The sequence below is a fragment of the Panicum virgatum genome, chromosome 2K (genome assembly GCF_016808335.1).
Source record: "Panicum virgatum strain AP13 chromosome 2K, P.virgatum_v5, whole genome shotgun sequence".
In the NCBI taxonomy this organism is placed as follows: domain Eukaryota; kingdom Viridiplantae; phylum Streptophyta; class Magnoliopsida; order Poales; family Poaceae; genus Panicum; species Panicum virgatum.
The window spans coordinates 11840344-11862577 of record NC_053137.1 but is presented as its reverse complement, the minus strand read 5'-3'; the positions used below and the strand labels follow the sequence as shown (position 1 = coordinate 11862577).

The window sequence follows — 22234 nt, the reverse complement described above, 5'->3', positions numbered from 1 at the left end:
CTACAAGTTATGCTAAAAATTATGCTCCATAAGTATTTGAAAAAAATCTATGCATTGAAATTGTATAGATCGTAAAGTTATGCTAAAAATTTATATGTATCGTGAAAGTTATACTAAGAAATTATTCCTCAAATTGCTAGAAAAAAGTTATACATAAAAGTTATGTCTATCATAAAAATTTATGATGATAGTTTATTCTACGCGCAAAAGTTATACTAAAAACTTATATTTACAAATTATAAATTTCCAAAAGTAGAAAAATGCGGGATAAGAAAACTTTCCAAAAAAAGAAAGAAACTTATATTTACAAGTTATAACTGTACAATTTCATCATACAAATTCTAAGCACAATGCTTGATATAATTTGTATTAGATTTTTTTTCTAAAGTCTTTGTCAAGAGAATCTCTCTAGAGAAATAAATAGTAGAAAGTAAAAAGTTCAAATCTGGAAAAATAAATAATAACTGCTGGAACACAGGGGAAGAAAATAGAAAAGAAAAAGCGAAAGCAAGCCTGGCTGTCACGTGGGTGGGCACAGCTGCACATATAGCTGTGTGGCCGGCTGGACTGTCGCGCGCCACGAAGCACTGTAGCACGCGATCGCCGTTTTGTATTTCCGCTAGTGCTAGGCTAAGCTGCAACAAATTAAATGAAGTGCAGTCTAGTGTAGTGTTCCTCTGATGATGCAACGGATCGAGCACCTTCAGATCATCTAGATGAGCTTCATGCTCTTGCCTTTTGATTTTTATCCCCCAGATGGTACGAGGTTCTCCTTTAGTTGTTGAGCATCTCCCTACATGAGAAAAATCACAAGGCAAAATAAACACGGTGCTATAAAGTTATAAAAAGAGTTTGAAGCAGTAGCTGCGAAGACAGCATACCAGCTCAGTGTTTCCAGAAGCAAACCAGTTTCCTTTTCAGATGGCTGAAAATGAAAGCAAAAAGCCATTGCGCTATTCGATCCACAAAATCTAAGCCCGTCATCCAAACTGTGCAACCTCAATCTTGTCAACAGCTTTGTTACCTGAGCAGCCTTGTCGTGATCACATCCTCTGATCCTCTTTAAGTTTATGCCCTCTGTCTCTCAAGCTCTTTCTGGTTGCAAGATTTCAAATCTAAATGAGTGGCAGCAAGACATACTCTATAGCTCCACAAAAGGTGACCAGAGGCATGCTGACAGTATAATAATGGCTTGAGAAGACAGCTAGACACGCCCTGTAGCTGTAGCTAGCAACTGAGTCATCTGGGTCCATGGCAAATAGCTTGGTGCAAGGAAAACTCAACATGTAAAGTGGACACAGCTGGACATAACAAAAGGAAACAAAACATGCAAGTATTGAAATGGAAATCAAGCCAGTTAAGCAAGTGATCCACCATAAAGCGAGGAGAACTCAAATGGAAACAATACAGACCTGCCCCTTCGGCGAATGATGGTGCACCAAAGCTCTCAGCAAAATCTTACATCAAGCTAGCTGAAGATGTCGATATCATGACTCAAGAGATGTCTTAAAGGCATGCACAACCTTGCTCTTTTTGTCAATTGCTATCTCTACGAGTTGCACAAGTGTAGATAAAGTACAGCCTAAAATTTGTCACCATAAATAATTAGAGCAAAACCTTCACCAGAAATCTTCACAAGAGCAACTACCAGACTTGAAATGATGAAACCGATACAAGTCTCGAACAACTATCTCGCGATCCACAGCTCGGCTTATATACTTGATTGCCTCATGGCAGTCCTCGCAAACACGCAGATTCTTGAAGATCCGAAGTGGCATCCCAATCGGGGTGCTGATGATCCCAAATGCAATGGCAAGCCTCTCACTGTGGAACTTCAGAGTTGTTTCTCTCTGTTCCTCCTCAACATCATGTACCACAAGATCAGTTCTACTTGTGTACCCCATTTCCTTCAGCCTCTCCATCAGTTTCTCCAAGTAAGCATAAATTTCAGCTGATCTCGTGTGTGCCATGTCCCCTGCAATAAATGTATGCACAGCATTCTTCAGATGGATCCAAGATTGGCCTGGCTGCTTCCCGACTTTCCTTTTTTGCATTGAACTTCTGAGCTTCAAAGCGTCAAGCCATTTGCTATTGGTGGCATATATGTTAGACATTAGAACATATGATCCGTCGTCACATTGTCTTAGTTGAACCAACTTTTCAGTAGCCAATTTTGCGTACTCCATGTGCTTGTGAAGTCGACAGGCTGACAGCAATGTCTTCCAAACAATAGCTTCATTGCTGATGTTGTTTTCCTCGATGAAGTTCTTTGCCTTGTCAAGTAGTCCAGCTCGACCATAAAGATCAACCATGCAATTGTAGTGCTCAATGCTTGGAACAATTCCATACTCTTCTTGCATAAGCTTGAAATAGTGATCTCCTTCACTGACTAATCCGCTATGGCTACAAGCTGATAGAACAGCGACAAGGGTTATCTCATTCGGTGTAATCTTTTCCGCTCTCATTCTGTTGAAGATCTCTATAGCCTCTCTTCCTTGCCCATACGATGCATAGGAGCACAACATTGTAGTCCATAGAGCAACATTCATGGCCCGAGCCCTGTCGAACATCCTGCAAGCATCTTCAAGGCTACCACACTTTGAATACATGTCAATTATGGCAGATGCCAATGGCGCGTCAAATCTGTGGCCCATCTTCTCAACAAATCCATGCACTTGCCGGCCTTGCTCAACCATTCCCGCATGTGCACACGCTGCAGCTACGCTGGTGAGAATGAACGGCTCCGCAGGAACTCCTTCACGCAGCATCATGCGGAAGAACTCGAGAGCTTCCTCCTCTCTGCCATTCTGGACATACCCAGCAACCATCGTGCTCCATGCAAATTTCATGTCTCCTGTGAACCGTGACCAGCGATCAAAGATTGACAGAGCAGCCTCCATTTCACCGCACTTGCAGTACATGTCCATGAGAGAGCAGCAGACAAATGCGTCATCCTCCAAAGCAGACATCACCGCATGACCATGGAGCTGCCGGCCTAGGTCCAACAACGACAGCATGCCGGCCAAGGCAAACGCCGTGGAGTAAGTATAGTGATTGAACACAACCCCAGCTCGCACCATTTGCTGCAGACGATCCACTGCCTCAGCGGCGCACCCATTCCGCATAAGGCCGCTGATGATCGTATTCCAGCTCGAAATGTCTCGCAATGGTGACTGATCGAACAGACGCATGGCCCCCAGAACGTCCCCGCTCTGGAGACACGCGCTGAGCACGATGTTCCAGGAGACTGCGTCCTTCTCCACCATCGCCCCAAACGCCCGCCTGGCGCGGTCGTGGTGGCCGCACTTGGTGTACATGTCGAGGACCGCATTGCAGAGCACCACGTCCTGGCGCACGCCGCTCCGCAGTATCCACCCGTGCACGCGCCTGCCGGACTCCACGTCGCCGAGCCCCGCGCAGCACCGGAGGACGCCCGCGAGGACAAAGGCGTTGGGCGCGGGCACGCCGCCTCCGCCCAGCATCTCCACGAACGCACGCATGCCGTCTGCGTGCCTCCCAACGCGCGCGCATCCGGAGATGACCGTCGCCCACGCCGGCAGGCTCCTCTTAGGCGTTCCGTCGAATGCCCCGCGCGCGTCGCGGAAGCCACGAGCTTTGACCAGGCAGGCCAGAATAGAGCCCCGTGTGCGCTCCCGGGGCGTCCTAGACAAGTCTGCTTCCGTCGCCCTTCCAACGAGATCACGGGCCCATGGCAAGAGCCCGGCGGCGGAGGGAGAGGAGACACTCGGCGGCGGCGAGAGCAGCGTGGCCACGGCGCGACTCCTTGCCGCGCGGGCCATCAATGACAGTGGCGGACTCAGGAATTGAAACTAGGGTAGTCCTGGCAAAAAATTTCAAAGCGCAAACTGGTATACTCTAATATCACTTCGTCAACAATATAATGATCAAATTTACAATAACATAAGTAAAAAGGTCTCAATACATTCAATTCAACAAATTAGTTCAGAACTCCAATAATTTACAATATAAATAGTTGCAATATCAATAAAAAATTACATAAATAGAAGATTGCAATACTAATAGTCTAATGCTGTGGCTTTACTTACGCTTCTTCATGGCCAGTGTGAATTATGTCATCCTCACTTATATTAGAGAAAATTTCACGCTCAAGAAAAGTGACCAAACAATCATTCAATAACTCATCACACATGCGATTTCTTGTTTGATTCTTTCACTAGATTCAATCCAGAAAATACTCTTTCCACAGTTACAGTTGCCCCGGGTAGAAAATACTCTTTCCATCAATGCCAATTTAAGGATCAAGAATATCTTACCATTCATTCAGGTTTCTGTGTCGCAACAAGATTAAGATGAAAATGAAATCACAATCGCTTCGTGTTTCTGGAAAAAGAAAGTACTCACCAGACACCAGTGAGCAGTACTGTCAGTGATGGTTGGGGCTGCTGGCGACGGCCGTGCAGGTGCGCGGGACGGCGGGAGGCGCCGGCGCATCGGGTTTTCCGGCTTGCCGCGGCCGCGTGCCCGAGCACGGCGCCGGCGGGACACGGGAGGCGCGTGCTCGCCCAGGGCCCCAGGCGCCCAGAAGCAGGCGGCCGACGGCGGGAGGCGGGGCCACGCGGGCGGCAGCCGGCGGCGGGAGGCGGGACTGCGCGGGTTGCGGCAGGCGGCGGGAGGCGGGGCTGCGCGGGTTGCGGCAGCCGGCGCAAGGCGCGGATGGCGGCGGCGCCCTCGGGGTAGGGGGGCGAGGGCGACCGGGGGGTCGCGCGCGCGGGTGCGTGCGCACTATAGATGAGCAGAAGGGCCGAGGCCCGGTAGCTCGGCCCAAGCACGGGCGACACGGCACGGCCCAAGCACGGCACGGGCCGAAGACACCAGGCCCGGGCTAGGCACGGCACGGGTCCCGGGCCGGGCTTGGGCCGCTAGGCAGGCCCGTCGGGTGGCACGGCACGACCCGCAATTAGTGGAAGGCACGGTAGAAACCCGTTAGCTTATATATAATTATAATTATATACTTATATATGAATTTATAACTTGTCATTTGTCAATAAGTTAATTTATAGGTGTAACTTATGTGTTTTTTTTAATATTTATGAACTTAATAATATTTGAGAAATAATATTTAGCTTATACGATTCTTTAAACATTTGTGAAATTGATATCTTCATATGTTTATGGGCTATTTGGGTCGGCCCGACACGCCGTTTTGGTCGGGCCATTTGGGCCGGCCCAGCACGAAAATAGGCCCATGGGCTGGGCCTGGGCCGTCGGCCAAGCACGAAGCCCGTGGCAGCCCGGCACGGTGGCACGACGGGCCAAACTTGGCCCGGCACGATTGAGCCGGGCCCGTCCCGGGCCCGAGCCGGGCCGGGCCGGGCCGGGCGGCCCGTTTGCTCATCTATAGTGCGCACCCGTCGCACCCGTCGCAGAAGCGCCCCGCGTGCGTGGCCCCTTGTTGCTGGGCTGGTTTTGCGGCCCACCGGGTGGTTAAGGCCCAACTTTGCTATTTTTTCTTTTTTTCCCTCCCAAAAAGTCCTAGTGGAACACTTTTTTCCTTTGTTTTAAAGGAATAATTTTGTTAGTGTAAAAAAAGGAATAATTTTGTTCCAATAGAACATTTTTCAGTTCCAATGATAATATTTAATCCAACTAAACAAATTTAGGTTTTGTTGTGATGGAACAATTTTTTTATTCTAGTGGAACAATTTGTTCCGATTCAAATGAACAAAATTTAGTTTTTGTTCTGACGGAATATTTTTTATTCTAGTGGAATAATTTTGTTCTATTTTTGTTCCAGTGAAATAATTTGTTTCAGTCAATTTGTTTCAGCCCAAAATAAATAGCATGACGGTTGGTGGGCCGGGAGCACATGAAGAATTGAAAAAAAAAACGCCGGCCTAAAAAATGACTAGGTGGGGCGAACCCCCTTGTGCGACTGTTTTGCTGCCACCCACGCGCGTTACCTCACCCGGGAACAGGAGTGGGAGACAAGGGGCTTGGGCTATGCCCCGAAGGAGATGGAAAGGTGGTGAGTTACTAGGCCGAAGGAGTCGTTGGGCCAAACTTGGACTCTATTTTGAAGAACTACAAAAATTTTGGGACCAAATTTTAGATAGTTCTGGGTCTACCCGGACTACCCTTTGGGCCCGCCACTTATCAGCAAACGCGCCTCAGAGCGCTTCTACGCCGAAGACGAGGTAGGGCATCATATCCACCGGTTTCCAACAGCTGCCGCACCTCCGCAGCTTCACGCATGGCTGCCGGTGTCGCACAGCCACGGTGGAATTTTTTTTTGTTTTCAGTAGCGCGGAGGACAATGTGCGAAGAAGTGCGCTCGGATTGAGGGGGTTATGTGCAAAATGGCTATCCCAGTTTTGCCTCTGTTTTTCGGCTTGCAAACTGGGGCAGACTGATAGAGGATGACGGTACTTGTTTTTCATATAATCAATTCATCATATGAGTAGCATTTTTCGTTTGCCAGCCTCGCCATCAGCCCTGCCCTTTCTGAATCTTAAGGGCTTGACTAGCCCTGCCCTTTTGTTTATTCGTACATTCTCATTATTTGTTGAACCATATTTTTTGTGAGACATCGAATGTTAGAGAAATTAGAGGTAAAGGAGTCTATTTATATCTATTGTCTCACTTTTACTCACCAATTGTTGACTAGGCATGCCACATAGGACCAAGGTTGAAATTGAGCTCAAGTAGAAAGTTTGAGGATGAAATCGGTCAATTTTATAGTCGAGGGACGAATTTGAGCACGAGGCAAAAGTTGAATGATCAAATTGGCTATTTTGCCCTTAATAAACGAGCTGAACTCAGCTGAGTGCCCACGCCAACTTAATAATACTTATTCTTCTTGTTCTGATGACCCCCAACGAACAAAAGTACTCCCTAATTACCATTCAAAAATTACACAAGTGAAAAAGGAATATTTTACTTCTAGTAATAATTTCCTAGCCATAATTAGCTAGCTAGGAATACTGTTGTAGTAACCACAGTCACAAGTTACTCCGAACGCCCCTCAGGCCCTCACCACCCGCTGTTCGACCGGAGTCCGGCGCGGCCATACTCCGATCCTCCACAGGCGGCCACCGCCATGGCGCCGCCGTCGCGGCAAGAAAGGCACGCATCAGCTGCCGTCCTCTCCGCGTTCCTCCTCCTCGTAGCACCACCCTACTACGCCACCGCCATCGGCGTCAACTACGGCACCAAGGGCGACAACCTCCCGCCGCCGGCCAAGGTGGCGTCGTTCCTGGCGAACCGCACCCGCATCGACCGCGTGAAGCTGTTCGACGCCAATGCCGACATGGTCCGCGCCTTTGCCGGCACGGGCATCGCGCTCGTGGTCACCGCGGCCAACGGCGACATCCCCAGGCTCGCCACCAGGGACGGCGCCGCCGCGTGGGTGTCCGCCAACGTCGCGCCCTACTACCCGGCCACCGACATCTCGCTCGTCGCCGTCGGCAACGAGATCATGGCCACGGCCGACAAGTCCCTCATCAGCAACCTGGTGCCCGCCATGCGCGCGCTCCGGGCGGCACTCGTGGCGGCGGGGTTCCCCCGGATCCGCGTCTCCACGCCGCACTCGCTCGGCATCCTCTCCGTCTCCGAGCAGCCGTCGGCCAGCCGGTTCCGCGACGGCTTCGACCGCGCCGTGTTCGTGCCGATGCTCGAGTTCCACCGGCAGACGCGGTCGCGCGTTCATGGTGAACCCGTACCCCTACTTCGGCTACACCGGCGGCACGCTGGCGTACGCGCTGGCGCGGCAGCCCAACGCCGGCGTGGCGGACCCCGGCACGGGCATCACATACACCAGCATGCTGGAGGCGCAGCTGGACGCGGTGTTCTCGGCGATGAAGAGGCTCGGGTTTGGCGACGTGGAGATCGCGGTGGGGGAGACCGGGTGGCCGTCCAAGGCGGAGGACGGGCAGGCCGGCGTCAGCGCCGCCGAGGCGGCGGAGTACAACCGCTACCTCATCGGCGAGGCCGGCGGCGGGTCGGGCACGCCGCTCATGCCCAGGCGCACCTTCGAGACCTACATCTTCTCGCTCTTCAACGAGAACCTCAAGCCCGGCCCCATCGCCGAGCGCAACTTCGGCCTCTTCCAGCCTGACCTCACGCCGGTGTACGACGTCGGGCTCATGAAAGACGGGGTGCGTCCTCGCCGGCGTAGCACGATGAGCATGCGCTGGCCTTCTTTAATTTGGTGCGCCTTCGTCCTGATGATGAGTGCCATCGTATAATAATGCAGGGGGAGACATCGCCGGCGCCGGCGCCGGCAGCCACCCAGACATCCGCCGAAGAAGCCGGAGCGCCCGAATCCTCCAAGGCCGCGAAGAAACGCGACGCGGAGGCGGCAGCACCTGCAGAGACGACGGCCGCGTCGGCGCCGGCGCCGGCGCCGGCGTCGGGGGACGACCACGCGGCCGGACCATCACCGGCGGGGGCGCCGGCGGCAGAGGGTGGCTCGACCGCCGGCGACGACAAGACGACGGTTCGCTCACTCATGCATGAATGCATCCATCGTTCGTGTGAATTAAGGCAGATGTCGAAGTGGGTTGACTTTGGCTTCTTGTGCATGCAGGAGGAGGAGGGAGGAGGGGATGCCCCGGCCGCGGCGGCCGCCGGCGACTCGTCGGAGGCAGCAGCCAAGGTGCGTGAAGCATGCATGATGCGACATTGTTCTCGCATGACTTGGACGCATTTTGCGTGTAGTCACGCATTGACCGGAAAATCCGAGAGCGGGGCCGGACGCCTTCACGCAACAAACATTTCAATGCATAGGGGTGCCATGGCGAGCACACGATCTGCTTCATTTCGATTAGCTTTTGCTTAACCTTTCAGAAGTCACTTACTCAAAAAAAAAACTCTTTCAGAAGTGACTGACCAATGGTTTTTGATCAGGACGGCGGTGACGGCGAGGGAAGCACGGAGAAGAACCCCGAAACTTCGCCGGCGCCGGACGGAGCCGCCGCTTCAGCCGCCGCCGACCTTCTCGTCGCCATCGTCTCTTCCATGCTCACGGCTGCTCTGTTCCTAGCTTTTCACATGTAGCTCCCCGGGCGCCGGTCATGATGTTGTAGCAATTAACGACAATTTCAGTTAGCTCGACATGTTTTTAAGTAAATTTTTTTCACAAATGTTCATCCCTTCTTCTTCCTCCCTCCTGAAACGTGTCCACGAATTACGTCCCTTTTTTTGCGGTAACACAAATTACATCCTAGAACGATATATATTTAGAATTTAATATAAGGAAACATATCAGATGCAAACCAACCTCTTCAAACAAGCTGTGCAAACTTCAATCTGGGCCACCGGATCCACATTCAAGGTGGTGCGTAGGGAGAGTGGGAGGGGGATTTGCATAAGGTGATTAGGGCAGGCGGTTAAGTGTAAAATTACACAATCTCCCATGCCATTTGGATGTTATCCGGTGAATCAGATTAAAGTTTGCACGAAAGGATTGGTTTGCACCTGATATGTTCCCTATATATATTCATGGTCCGAGTGAGTAGCTAGAGTAACTCATAAGAATAAAACTATATCGTTATCTAAAAATGCTAAGCTGCGCCTGCTAAATCTTTGTATGAGCAATCACCAATCGCCGACATTTACGAGAAATGGCTATCATAGGCAAGGCAAAGATGCTACATATCAACATCACACCCGGCCCCCGCGCGCAATTCGGTAATTTACCGAGCAACCGCAAAGGGAAAACATCGCAACTCGTACGATTTGACCCATCACTATCGAAGTAAGCTAGATCCGTGCGCAACTCTCAGCGCCGTGACAAACCTACAATTGCAAGATCCAATTAGGTGGATCAATCATTAATTAAGAATCAAACAATAGAAACCTATGCAAGGTCGCGAGAACGGTTGACCAGGAGTCAAAGAAACCAATAAAAAAAATAGTATTTTTATAAATCCACATTTAGTATTATAGTGGTACGCTAATCAATATATTTATTTATATGAAAATTTGCTAGAAAAAAAAAGCAAAAACCTCACTCGGCAGCCCTAGGGCCCCACCTGTCATAGCGCCACCGAGCAACGGGCAGAAACGTGGGCCGGAGTGTCCATGTCACGGCCCGCGCGCCCTCCGGCCGCCCCCAAAACCCAGCAGCCTCCCCCAACCACCGCTTCCCCCCGTCCGCACGCTGCTTCTTCCCGCCGCGCCGCCAGCCGCCACCCCACCAATCCCCACCAACCCCTCTCTTCCCCTCCAATCCCAGCCGAACCCTCCCAGTTCCACCCCAGAATCCCATTGATCCACCTCCGGTGCGCGCGCTCGCTCGCTCGCTTCCCTCCTCTCGCCGCGCAGAGATTTTTTTTCCGCGGTTGTTCGAGCTGCCCCAATCTGACCATTTCTCTCTCTGCGCGCGCGCGGGTTCTCAGGAGCGCGGCGGCGAGCGGAGCGGCCATGAGCATGGCGTTCTCCTGCGCGGGCGCGCGCCTCCAATGCCGCCGGCCTGCTCGCGCGCCGGGGCGGCTGCCCCCGCCCGAGCGCCACGAGGTGGGGCGCCGCCAGCGCCAGGGGAATCCGCGCCGACCTCCCTCCGCCGCGGGCGAGCGCGGATGGCGGCGTGGTCGCCTCTGGCCCGGCCGTCGACGTGCCGGAGGCCGGGGACGCCACGGAGCACGTGGGCGCGGCGGCCCAGCCCGTCGCGCTCCCGGAGACGCACGGTGAGGCGGGCGGCGCGGATGTCGACGACGGGGCTGGCGGGAACGGCAAGTTCCCGCCCGGCGGCGGGGACGGGGAGGATGGCGGGGGTGACGGCGAGGAGGGGGAGGACGAGTTCGGGCCCGTCCTGAGCTTCGACCAGGTGGTGCAGGAGGCCGAGAAGCGCGGGGTCAGCCTGCCCAGCTTGCCCGCGGACATGGTCCAGGCGGCCAAGAGCGTCGGCATTCAGAAGCTGCTGCTGCTCAGATACCTGGACATGCAGGTGAGCTCTGCCGTCTTCTCGTTGCTGATAAGGGAGAGAGTCGATCGAGGTTCCTGCTAACGTGAAATCGTTCTGCTGGTTGGGTGCGGAAGGCGTCGGCGTGGCCCCTGGGTCCGGCCATTAGGTCCTGTGCGCTTCTCCGGAACAGGATGCTGGTTGATCCTGCATTCCTCTTCAAAATCGGGACGGAGGTAGGTTCGACTGTTTGTTTTCAACAGTATTGTGCATTGATCGATGATTGTTTGCGGTATGGTTTTGATCATGTGTTCTGTGGCATATGTTGCAGATAGTTATCGATACATGTTGCGCGACATTTGCAGAGGTTCAGAAGAGGGGGGAGGAGTTTTGGTCAGAGTTTGAGCTGTATGCAGCGGATATGTTGGTAGGAGTAGTTGTTAATGTAGCTTTAGTTGGCATGTTGGCACCATATGCTCGATTCGGTGGTGGATCTGCATCAGAAGGTCTCCTTGGGCGGGTTAGGCATGCTTATGATGCCCTCCCAAGCAGGTGAGTCCTGAACAATAACTATTTTGCGCGCATGGTTATTTACTTGGCATGCCTTTGATTTTCATTCCTAAAAGCATTCTAAAACCTTGGAAATCTGCGTTTAAAATTTTTCTTGGGGGTGAAAGTTAGCTTATAAATAATTGATTTTGAAATTATCATAATTCATCTATTGAATATCTCACATGTCAGTTGAAGTTTAGTTTCCATCTTGTAGCTTAGAACTTCTGTTCAGGCGTGGAGTACTCTTTGTTATTTTAGACACGAACACAAGAGCCTTCAGAATATCAATCCTCTTATGGCCAAGTGCCTATATTATTTTTTTCTATAACCTCCAGAATTAATGAGTGACTTGTAGTTTCACCACTATCATATGATAGCAACACCGTTCCTTTTTTTTTCTCATTAGTGCATTCCACCATTCATTTGAGTAATGCTCACAGAAGTTAATTCTTGCAGTGTTTTTGAAGCTGAAAGGCCAGGATGCAAATTTTCTGTACAACAACGGATTGGGACATACTTTTTTAAGGTAACTCTTTGTTTGGTGCAATACTTGGCTTACTGCTAACTTTCACCCTGAAATGTTAGCAACCATCTGTCTTTCTAATGCCTGAGGTATTTGCTCCGAGAACAGGGAGTTTTATATGGCTGTGTTGGATTCTTTTGTGGCATTGTGGGACAAGGGATTGCTAATTTGATAATGACTGCCAAAAGGTAATTTTATTCTCCTTGTACTATATTGCTATCATGAAAATTCTTATCATGTTTATAGATTTGCTTTCTCATCTTGTTGTTCTATTTAACAAGCATATGTGGTCCAGTTTTTTATTCTTTTTTTTTCTGGAAAAGGAACATACTTGAGTTGCATCCTGCCTTGTGGCATTTGCTTGCATGACCCTTGGTAATCTGTTCAAGTACACTGCAAAAACGTGTGTACAGACTAGGTTATATTAAAGTCTATGCATTATAAGGCTCATTACTGGTTGCTTAATCAGTGTTTATCTATTACCTGCTTGTTTTTCAGTTACTCAATTATCAGGTGATAGCTATATAGACTGTTAGTACAAACATGTTTGGCGGTTCATTGGCTTGTTTTGGCACTGTTTGGTTGAGCTTTTTGGACACTTTTAGACCATTGGATTTTGGGATCTCCAAAAGCCAAAAGCCTCCAAAAGCCAGAAGCTAGAAGCACCCTTCTGGCTTTTGGGGGCATTCAGGTTTTGGACATCTGAAAACTAGTAGTCCAAAAGTGCCCAGAAGCTGAAACAAACAGGGCCTTAGTATGTTTACTGGACTGGAGTTTGATATAGGTTCTAACTAACAATTAATGATGGTAGGATTAGAACTGCACCTTGTGATGGAGCTTGGTTGGGAGCTCGACGATATTGTGTTTTTCTTGAATCATCAATAAACAATATAGGAAGACTTTTGTCCAAAAGAAGAGATACATGAAGATAATTGGAGTTGATAAGAATTGCCATGTGAAAGGATAGCCGAATATTTCAGGTCATGTCATCATGATTTAGGCTTATGAGGGGTAGAAAAAAGAAAGATCAATAGCACATAAAAATGGAACACCCAGCTAATTAATTCTGCAGATCCTGGTTTGTTATTTAGTCCAAAATGGGTGATGTGGGTGCAATTATGCTACCAGTTTCAGGAGTACCTAATTAATGCGAAATAATTTAAAAATTCTGATGATATGCTGCTCAATACAATCTGTGTATATATTAGGATAAAGTCCATTTTTGGCCATCCAACTCTTGCCTCGGTTTGGTTTTGGCCATCGAACTCCAAAACTGGGTATCTTCGACCACTCAACTATCAAAACCGTTCACATTTGGCCATCCGGCTGTTTTGGTGGCCGGTTTCGCTGAAGTGGACGCCACGTGGCAGTGGGGCCCACTTGTTAGCCATCCTCTCTCTCCTCTATCTCTTTCTTTTCTCCCCCTCTCTCTCCTCTCTCCCGGTTCCTCTGCTCGGCGGTCATGGCGGCTCCGGCCGCGGTGCCGTTTCCGGCGGAGCAAGGCGGGGCGGCGGGGAGGCGGGGCGTGCTCTGCGTCGCAGGCGTGGTCCGCGGCGGCGTGCAGGCGAGCCAGCGGCGGTGCTCGTCCTCGAACAGACCAAACCCACCGCGGCCGCACCTACCCTGGGCACCGCCGCCGCAGCTCCCCTACCCCGGCGGCCCCCTCCCACCGCTTCCTCCTTCCTCCCCTGCCCCGGCGGCCCCTACCGCCGCTCCCTCCTTCCTCCCCTGCCCCGGCACGTTCGGTAGGAGGAAGGAGGCGTTCAAGAAGAGGGCAGGGGAGCTCTCCATGCTCTGCGGCGTCGACGTCGCGCTCGTCATCGCCTCAGGGGACGGCGGCGCGGCGGCGGACGTGTGGGAGTCCAGGGGGCGCACTAATTAGCGCGTGCGCGCCAGGAAGACCCCTGGCGCTTGATCTCCGACAGAGCACGTGTTTCCTTTTTGGGAAACTTTTATCATCCCTCATTTTCTAGTTTTGGATATTCATAATTTATGCACATAAAATTTATGTATAAATTTTCTTTCCAAATAACTTCCTAGCAATATTTTTTCCTCACAATTTTTATGATACGGAAATTTCTTCCAATCAAATTTTTACACAATATTTTTTAGCATAACTTTACACAACATACAACTTACATACATAACTTTTTTCAGAAAATTTATTGGAAAAAATTATTAGCGTAACAAAAATTTTATTAGCGTAACTCTCATAATAAGTTCTCACACAACTTTTATGTATAAGTTCACTATCCAATTTCCTGAGAAATATTATCTGGAAAACTTCTTGCACAACATCTACTATTAAGTTCACTATCCAACTTTTTGAGAAATATTTTTCAGCATAACTTCGATGAAACAATTATCAAACAAAACTTCTTAGGAGACAACATAATAGAAGGCAAAAATATTGAAAAAGAAAAAAAATATAACACTTGATTTAATAGAACTCAAACTTAGAAAACGAAAGAAAAAAAAGGAATATTAACTTAGCAGACCGCATCATGCGTCAGGAAGGAAGGCCCCGCGCTGGATAAAAAAAAGGAATGGGAATGAGCGCTCCTCGACAGTCTGATCGATTGCTGGGAAGGTAAGTAGCGCGCGGCTGCGGGAATGGAACCGCAGAGTCCAGGGAGGGTGTGCTAGCCCGGGACCGCGCGCGGCGCGTGCACCGGGCGTACCTCCACGCCATCGCCGAGCTCGGCAAGGCGCAGGCCGGGTGCGCCAGGGTGGGCCCGACGTGCTCGCCCGCTGGGACAAGGCGCTCGAGGCGCCGCCACGGAGGAGGGGGCGCGGCGGCCGCTCGACGCCCTCGACGCCGCGATGCGGGCCGCGGAGGACAGGCGGAGGGCGCTGGGCCTGCCGCTGCCGGCCGACCACGCCGCCGAGGATGCGGTCGTCGCGCCGCTCAGGGGAGGGAGGGCGCTGGGGGAGGCCGCGCCGGCGAGCAGGAAGGAGAGAGGAGGAAGGAGATGAGATAGGAGAGAGAATGAGGGAGATAGAGAGAAGTGAGAGGGGTTGTAACGCTGACAAGTGGGCCCTACTGCGACGCGGCGTCCACGTCAGCGAAACCGGCCACCAAAACAGCCAGATGGCCAAATGTGAACGGTTTTGACAGTTGAGTGGTCGAAGATACCCGATTTTGGAGTTCGATGGCCAAAACCAAACCGAGGCAAGAGTTGGATGGCCAAAAATAGACTTTATCCTATATATTATGAAGTTCAAATTCATTATGTTGAGAGAGTAACCGAAATGAGGAAAATTCTGGCAAATGATAAGTTCAAAGTAAAATGAAGAGCTAATAACAAATTCTAGTGCTCTTCAAACTTATTCATTTTGTTTTGAGTATGAGAATTAAATGGTGCTAGAACGCTCCATAGACCACATGATTTTATTTTTGTGAATTGTACCATGTTGATTTGGTAGCCCAAACAAAAGAGAGTGCTTTAGTGGTGATTGTGGTTGATATCTCCCCCAAAACTATCAGATGTATATATGCAAATTCCCATTTCAAACGTGGATAGAGTAAACAGGAGGGACCATATGGCCACTGAAATACTTCATTCAATGCTCGTTAGGCATTTTTGCTCACTTACATTATATATCTCAGCTATATATTTCATTAAATCACTATCAGCTGCAATTAAGTTTTTTACCATTGCTAGTATGATACCAAGTACCAACCATGATGCTTGTGAACCAACTTATATAGAGTTTTATTTGGTATTCGTTCTGATATACAAGGAGATCAAAGTAAACTGATCTTTTCTGAACTTAGTTTGCTATAAAAAATTTTAAGTTCTGATTTTAAAATAAACAATTATAATACAAAAGAGTACAATTCTTTTACCTTTCTGTCCTTATAAAAATTAAGATGTTTATCGTGATCAAATTTGGCAGTCTCTTCTCAAATTGTTTATGTAGAATCTCTGACTTTGTCATTTCCTTGAAATTTGTACCACAGGAGTGTTAAGAAGTCAGAGGATGATGTACCTGTTCCACCTCTTCTCAAAACTTCTGCTTTGTGGGGTAAGGGTGGCCAGCCAGATTGTTCTATGACCTTTATATCTAAATTATTTGCATGTGCATATTGCTAGATTTATGTTTCTCTTTCATCCCTGTGAGGTTGAACAAAATATGTGGAGGTTTCTTTACAGAATGCATTCACTGAATTTATATATTTCGGGTACATGATCATGTACAAAATTTATTTTCTTATGAATATACGTGTGGTAGTAGTATCTAGGTCTTCTCTTAAAAAAGGAATTTTATTAAATTTGTTTGATCTAGATGGATCTTCCCCCGCTTGCACCGCTCCTGAATTTGAATGGCTCTTGTGCTGTATTTTAAGTTTCTCAAATGCTTATTTGTTTGTTTGGATGACTTTGTTTTGAACACTGATAGTGAATTAAGACTCGTGAGGTTACAATGAGGGTGTGTTGATTCAACAAGATGTATTTTTTTATGAAAGCCATGTTGTATGAATATGATGACAACAACTGATATTTAGCCAGTCTCTTTAGAAGTCATTAAGTCAATGTCTTGTTTCACTGGTGGCATTCATATGCATCTGTTTAAAGCTTACTGTGATTACAACTTTCTGTTTACACTAGTCAAAATCTGAGGTTCTGTTAAGCTTAGTTATTTTCGCTGGTTGTTACTCAGATGTTCTCATAGGATTCATGTTTTGATATTTCTTGATTGCATCTATTGAAGCTTTCTAAACAATAAATCGTTCTGATTGTTGCAGGTGTATTCCTTGGTGTTTCTTCCAACACACGTTATCAGATTATTAATGGACTAGAGCGCTTGGTTGAGGCATCACCTGTTGCCAAGCGTGTCCCAGCTGCTTCTCTGGCATTCACTGTCGGCGTTCGCTTTGCCAATAATGTGTACGGAGGAATGCAGTTTGTCGACTGGGCGAGAATGACTGGCTGCCAGTGAGTTGCAAGCTTTCACATTTTCGTGGTGAGATATTCTTTTACCTTTTTGATGTACATGCGTTTTGTCTTTTCTTGAATATACTAATCTCTTCTCTTGATGTAGCCAATAAAACTGTAGATGTACATTCCTTGTAGTGGCCACCTTTGTGCTGAAAACTCATATGCTTGTTATTGCAGTCACCATTCACAGTGATGCTGTTGTGCGCGATCTGCTGTTTGTTGTTCCAACCACATTCGTCGAATTTTCACTGTCACAAGTTAGAGACATGGTATCAATAATTGCTCGGGGGTGCAGAAGATCTCAAAAATAAATGTGATAGTTCCTCACAGTGATTCTGAGACTGAGCGGAGCTAGCATTAGGAGTGCTTAGGCAGGGTAGAACCACAAGAGATAGAATTGTTTATTTTCTTGTTGAAGATGTCGGATAGCTGGATCTGTTTGATTGAAATGATTTTGTCTCCATAATATTTAATATATTTGACTATGTGGCAGTGGCAACATACACTCTATACACTCTGTTCGCTGTAATCAGCCAACAGTGTTTTTGTCTCACACTAAATCAGCACCAGCCAACTATTTTTCTCTCACAACAAATCAGCACCCGTCTAGCAACAGCACTGGAATCAAGGAAATTGAACAGGTCGGCCGAAGGCAACTAATGTCGAGAGAGAAAAAAAAGAAGCAAACAGGCACCCAATTGAAGAACGTGCATTACGCCGCACCTCCCCTTCTGCAGAGATCGCCGGCGAACCAGCTCGGCTGGCTGCCGCCGCCGCTCTCTGCATTGACCGCGTGAATGCATCCAAGTGACTGACGATCCAACGCAACCTGCCGTTTGGGTCTCGATCAAGCTGTAATAGTCTTCATGTGTTTCTACATCGTGTTGACAGTTTGTCAGAACAGATGGCCACGCTCTCAGCAACTCTAAAGCTGATGTCGTTCATAATTAAGAACACTAGGATAACTAACTATGCTTTTGGTTTTGCTTTTCTCAATCGTTCACTTGCTGTTTCCAGTGTCATCAGTAATTTAGACTGAAATGTGCAGGCAGATGATGCTCAGCGCCATGCGTCGCCATTGAGCGTTGCAGAATCTGCATTCATGAGTAAATTGGAGTGTGCAGAGATGGCTGGAACATTATAATCGAAACCAAAATAAAGCCCTCATAGTTTACTCTATCCTAAACAATTAAATCATTCAAAGATAGCATCCTAATTCCTAACTCTTACTTTCTGACACATCTTAGTGCTTGGTTTTGTCATATGATGCTCAAACCTTACTACCTTAGAGGAGATGATGGCAGTGATTTCTTGTGATATAGTGCAGACAGTGGGTGAAATGAATCAAATTCTGTTCTGCATGCCCAAGTATGAACCGTGTATACTAAACCTTATTATAGGCTAATAATCTCTCTGGCTAGTTCTTACAAGTTGATGAAGTTGTCTGTGTCACATGTCCTGAAGTGCTGCCTGACATGGACTTCATATATGCCATGTGGTAAGATCCTCTTGTATATAAGATGTCAACATTTCATCGTCTATAAGATAAGATGGGTCATCTGCACAGGTTCCCCAGTGGGATAGGGTTTTAAATTTTTCACAAGGGACAAGACCACTTGATGCCTAAGCATCACTGTCTCTGAATAATTTTCAGACTCTGCTAGTACTTCTGAATCAGGCCCAATGCTACAATGCCTTCATTTTCTCTTAACTGACATTGCTGGCCCTGTTTAGTTCCCAAAAAATTTCCTACAGTACCCGTCACATCGAATATTCGGACACATGCATGGAACATTCAATGCAGTTGAAAAAATAATTAATTACACAGTCTAACTGAGTAGCACGAGATGAATCTTTTAAGTCTAATTAGTCCATAACTCGATATTATTTGTCAAGTAACAACGATGTGGTAAAGTACCAAAACCAACAACGTTTCACCAACTAAACAGGACCATATCAAACAAAATTGTTGATGTGGAACCCAACTTTTTCTAGTCAGTTGTCGGTACTGAGAGAGCAACCAGCTGTCTCGCTTCGATGGCAACCTCCCCAGCAAGGTTCTCTAGAAATCAACGTGGCTGGCTCCTTGTGGCTCCTCACATCTTGTGATTGGGGTTTCATTTCGATGGGCAATGCTGTGGACGAGCAGGGCAGCACTTGGCAAATGTACAGGGTGCTCTAAACCACAATGCATCTTCCATAAGAAAAAAGACATACAAAAACAACAACATTACACAATGCAGATAACGACAAACTCAAATCTTGGGACCTGGCACAGTTTCATTTCCAGCTGAGTATAGTTTTTCAAAAAAAAAATTCCAGCTGAGTATGAAACTGAGACAAACACTCCGTTCGGCTGGCTGTGGCTAGTGCTGGTTTGCTATGAGAGAAAATTACTGCTGGATGACTGGTGTTGGTTTGGTATGAGAGAAAAATACTGTTGGGTGCCTGGGGGAGCAGTCATCAGAATAGAGTGAAACCAGCAGCTGAGGTCCATCATTGCTTCACTCTTGGCACACCTGACTAATAACATGGCAAGTGCAGTCCATGTCCAACTTGAAGGATTCAGATAAAAGTTTGCAACAGATTCACTTTGCTCAAAATAAGCAGACCAGAAAACACAATCACAAGCATACAATTTACAAACGCAAGCTGCATTGTACAGACAAGGTGACACACAAGATCTGAGGATTTCATTTCACAGACAAGATCTGGTCCAAACACCAGATTCTGCTCTTGCTTGTTGTCGATCTGCTAGCGGGTGAAGGCGTAGAAGACGATGCCGATGTAGATGAGCATGGCGGCGGGGACGAGCGTGACGAGCGGCACGACGGCGGCCCAGGCGGCGGAGCCGCCGGCGCCGCAGCCGAGGCGGCCGAGCTTCACCTGCACGACGTTGACGAGCGCCATCATGAGGAAGCCGCAGCCGGCGACGGAGCCCACGGCGGAGGCCAGGATCCCGACGCGGAGCGCGGCGCGGTTGATCCGCGCCGTCCGGCCGAGGGCGGACGACGAGGAGGAGGGGCCGGCGGCGGCGCCGCGGCGGCGGTGGGGCGGGAAGGTGCGGACGAGCTGCTTGAGGCAGAGCGCGACGAGGCTGGAGAAGAGGAAGCAAGCGAAGGCGAGGACGTGGAAGGAGACGAGGTCGGACTCGGCGCGGTCCCCGGCTGCGCAGGGGCTGCCCGCGCGGTCGGCGCCGGCGGCGAGCCCCGGCCCGTCGGCGGAGGGGCGCCACGCCAGGCCCACGAACGCGGCGAGCGTGAAGAGCGAGTTCACGTTCACGATGCCGTCCAGCGCCGTGACGTGGATGCTCGTGCCCCCGCCCCCGCCGCCGCCGCCGGCCGCGATGTCGCCGCCGTCCATGGCCTTGGCTGGATTGGATTCTCGGTTGTGGTGGTGGGGAAGGGACGCGGGGGGTTTGGGGTCAGTGAGCACGTGTGCGCATATGAGCGCAGGTGGGGCCCACGGAGCAAAGGAGAAAGCGCGTGGGGTTTATCTCGGGGGGTTCATATACATCTTACAGCATCTCCAAGAATTTGCCAAAATTAACTTGACAAATCTTGTGATTTGACAACTTGTTAAAATATATGCCAAATTGAAAAGAAGGCTATCTCCAAGAGTTTGCCATTTGGGCTTGATAAAAATAAAAAACAGGCCCACAAAAATTACCGATCAACTAATGCGTCGTTCCTCCCGTCGCACGCTGTGTCGTCCCGTCGCACGCCGCGTCGTCCCGTCGCCTGATCAGGAGCCGCGGACTCCAACGCGTTGGTGGCCATCATCTACTCCGGCCGGCCATCTCCTTCATCTGCATCGAGTAGAATGTTCCGACAAGCACTAGCACTCAGATCACTTTGAAAAGATAATTAGATACCATATCAACTGAATTAAGTAAACATTCTTTTAGTTTTCGAATCTTGAGCAAAATACTAGAAGCAACCCTGCTGAACAAATTCAGATCCTAGATTGACTACCAGACAGAGATAGAGTCAGTGGTGACAAAAGCCGTTTCCGCCTCGTCCGACGGCGATGTCTTGGTGAGGAACACGAACAAGAGGGCGATGCAACGCAACGGGCTCTGTCTCTGACTGGGGCAGGGCAGACGGGCAGTACATACTCTGAATTTGCTGAAGGGGGTGAGAGAGCAGGAGGACTGTGCGTTTGGGCCAGCCCACGACCCGGTTTGCCGCGGCACGGAACGAAGATTGGGCTGGAACGAAGATTGGGCTGGACCGATCTGGCATATACTAGGTTTTTTTTCATTTTTATATTTAAAAAAACAAAATTTCAAAAATATATGCCGAATAGGAAAATTTTTAAAAATGGGTGCCTGTCGCCCCCTAATGGGGCGGGGGGCCTGTCGCCCATCCAGTTGGCGACATGACTTAAATATAAAAAAATTATATTTAGGACCTAGCGCCAAGGACGCATTAAATAGTAAATTTGTAAAATCGATATAAAATCGTAGAAAAATCGGAAAAATACAAAATCAACTGTTCTGGATTCTATGTAACATGGTCTACAACTTTTGTTACATAAAGTTTTTTATTTGATTAATGTATCTTGTTTTATTTTAAATACCAGTTTAATGCACTTTTATTTAAATCTCAAGATCCATCCTTTGGATATATGTCATCTTTGGCCAGAGTATTGCATATGGTGAGCATAGGCTTGTGCAAAATTGGTAAGCCCAGCAAACATTTCTAGAATAAGTTTTTTAAATTAGATCTTGCAATATGTCTAGTTTAAATGAGTTATTTGTCCATGCTGCTATAATGAGTTTTAGGAGCCATAACTTTTACAGTACCATTATTTTATTTTTTAAGAGCTATAGAAAAAGTGTGGTAAATTTTAGATAATCATAACTAGACCAAATGAATTATTTTAGTTTTTTCTAGGTACAAGAACTATTTATCTTGATTTAGTGCATTTACCTTAGTCATAATTCATTTGGTCCAGTTGTACTTACCTAAAATTTACCAAACTTTTTCTATAGCTCTTAGGAAATAAAATAAGACTTATAAAAGTTATGGCTCCTAAAACTCAGTATAGTAGCATGGATAAATAACTCATTTAAACTAGATATATTGCAAGATCTAATTTAAAAACTTATGCTAGAAGTGTTTTTTGGGCCTACCAATTTTACACAAGACTATACTCACCACATGCAACACTCTGGCCAAAGATGGCATGCATCCAAAGGATGGATCTTGAGATTTAAATAAAAATGTATTAAACTGGTATTTAAAATAGAGCAAGATACATTGATCAAATGAAAACTTTATGTAACAAAAGTTGTAGATCTTGTTTCATAGAATCCAGAACAGATGAGTT

General features: G+C 48.2%; 3 protein-coding genes and 1 pseudogene across 5 annotated transcripts; 2 read left to right on the top strand and 2 right to left on the bottom strand.

Moving 5' to 3' along the window:
• Positions 1–748: 748 nt before the first annotated feature.
• Positions 749–4647, bottom strand: LOC120666693 (pentatricopeptide repeat-containing protein At3g24000, mitochondrial-like). 3 transcript variants are annotated; one of them, XM_039946614.1, is made up of 3 exons: positions 4384–4646; positions 882–3841; positions 749–793 (listed from the first exon to the last, which is right to left on the bottom strand). In XM_039946614.1, exon 2 carries the CDS (start codon positions 3798–3800, stop codon positions 1620–1622), a length of 2181 nt encoding a protein of 726 aa, XP_039802548.1. In that variant the 5' UTR covers positions 3801–3841; positions 4384–4646; the 3' UTR covers positions 749–793; positions 882–1619. The 3 variants fall into 3 exon arrangements, with proteins under 3 accessions (XP_039802548.1, XP_039802555.1, XP_039802544.1); XM_039946621.1 differs by having other exon boundaries at positions 882–1301; positions 1413–4645; XM_039946610.1 differs by having other exon boundaries at positions 882–4647.
• Positions 4648–6987: 2340 nt separating this feature from the next.
• On the top strand, positions 6988–9036 carry LOC120695095 (annotated as a pseudogene).
• A 1116-nt stretch (positions 9037–10152) lies between these two features.
• On the top strand, positions 10153–17403 carry LOC120666688 (protein RETICULATA, chloroplastic-like). The gene is made up of 8 exons (XM_039946598.1): positions 10153–10927; positions 11020–11118; positions 11214–11434; positions 11891–11960; positions 12066–12145; positions 15922–15986; positions 16708–16925; positions 17078–17403. Exons 1-7 carry the CDS (start codon positions 10862–10864, stop codon positions 16899–16901), a joined length of 795 nt encoding a protein of 264 aa, XP_039802532.1. The 5' UTR covers positions 10153–10861; the 3' UTR covers positions 16902–16925; positions 17078–17403.
• Positions 17404–19427: 2024 nt separating this feature from the next.
• Positions 19428–20354, bottom strand: LOC120666679. Its single transcript, XM_039946586.1, has one exon. It carries the CDS (start codon positions 20261–20263, stop codon positions 19655–19657), a length of 609 nt encoding a protein of 202 aa, XP_039802520.1. The 5' UTR covers positions 20264–20354; the 3' UTR covers positions 19428–19654.
• Positions 20355–22234: the final 1880 nt, after the last annotated feature.

Coding starts and splice junctions, on each gene's coding strand:
- LOC120666679 (XM_039946586.1), bottom strand. CDS start 20,263: ATGGACGGCGGCGACATCGCGGCCGGCGGCGGCGGCGGGGGCGGGGGC.
- LOC120666688 (XM_039946598.1), top strand. CDS start 10,862: ATGGTCCAGGCGGCCAAGAGCGTCGGCATTCAGAAGCTGCTGCTGCTC. Junction 11,119..11,213: donor TCTTCAAAATCGGGACGGAG/GTAGGTTCGACT, acceptor CATATGTTGCAG/ATAGTTATCGATACATGTTG. Junction 11,961..12,065: donor TTGGGACATACTTTTTTAAG/GTAACTCTTTGT, acceptor CTCCGAGAACAG/GGAGTTTTATATGGCTGTGT.
- LOC120666693 (XM_039946610.1), bottom strand. CDS start 3,800: ATGGCCCGCGCGGCAAGGAGTCGCGCCGTGGCCACGCTGCTCTCGCCG.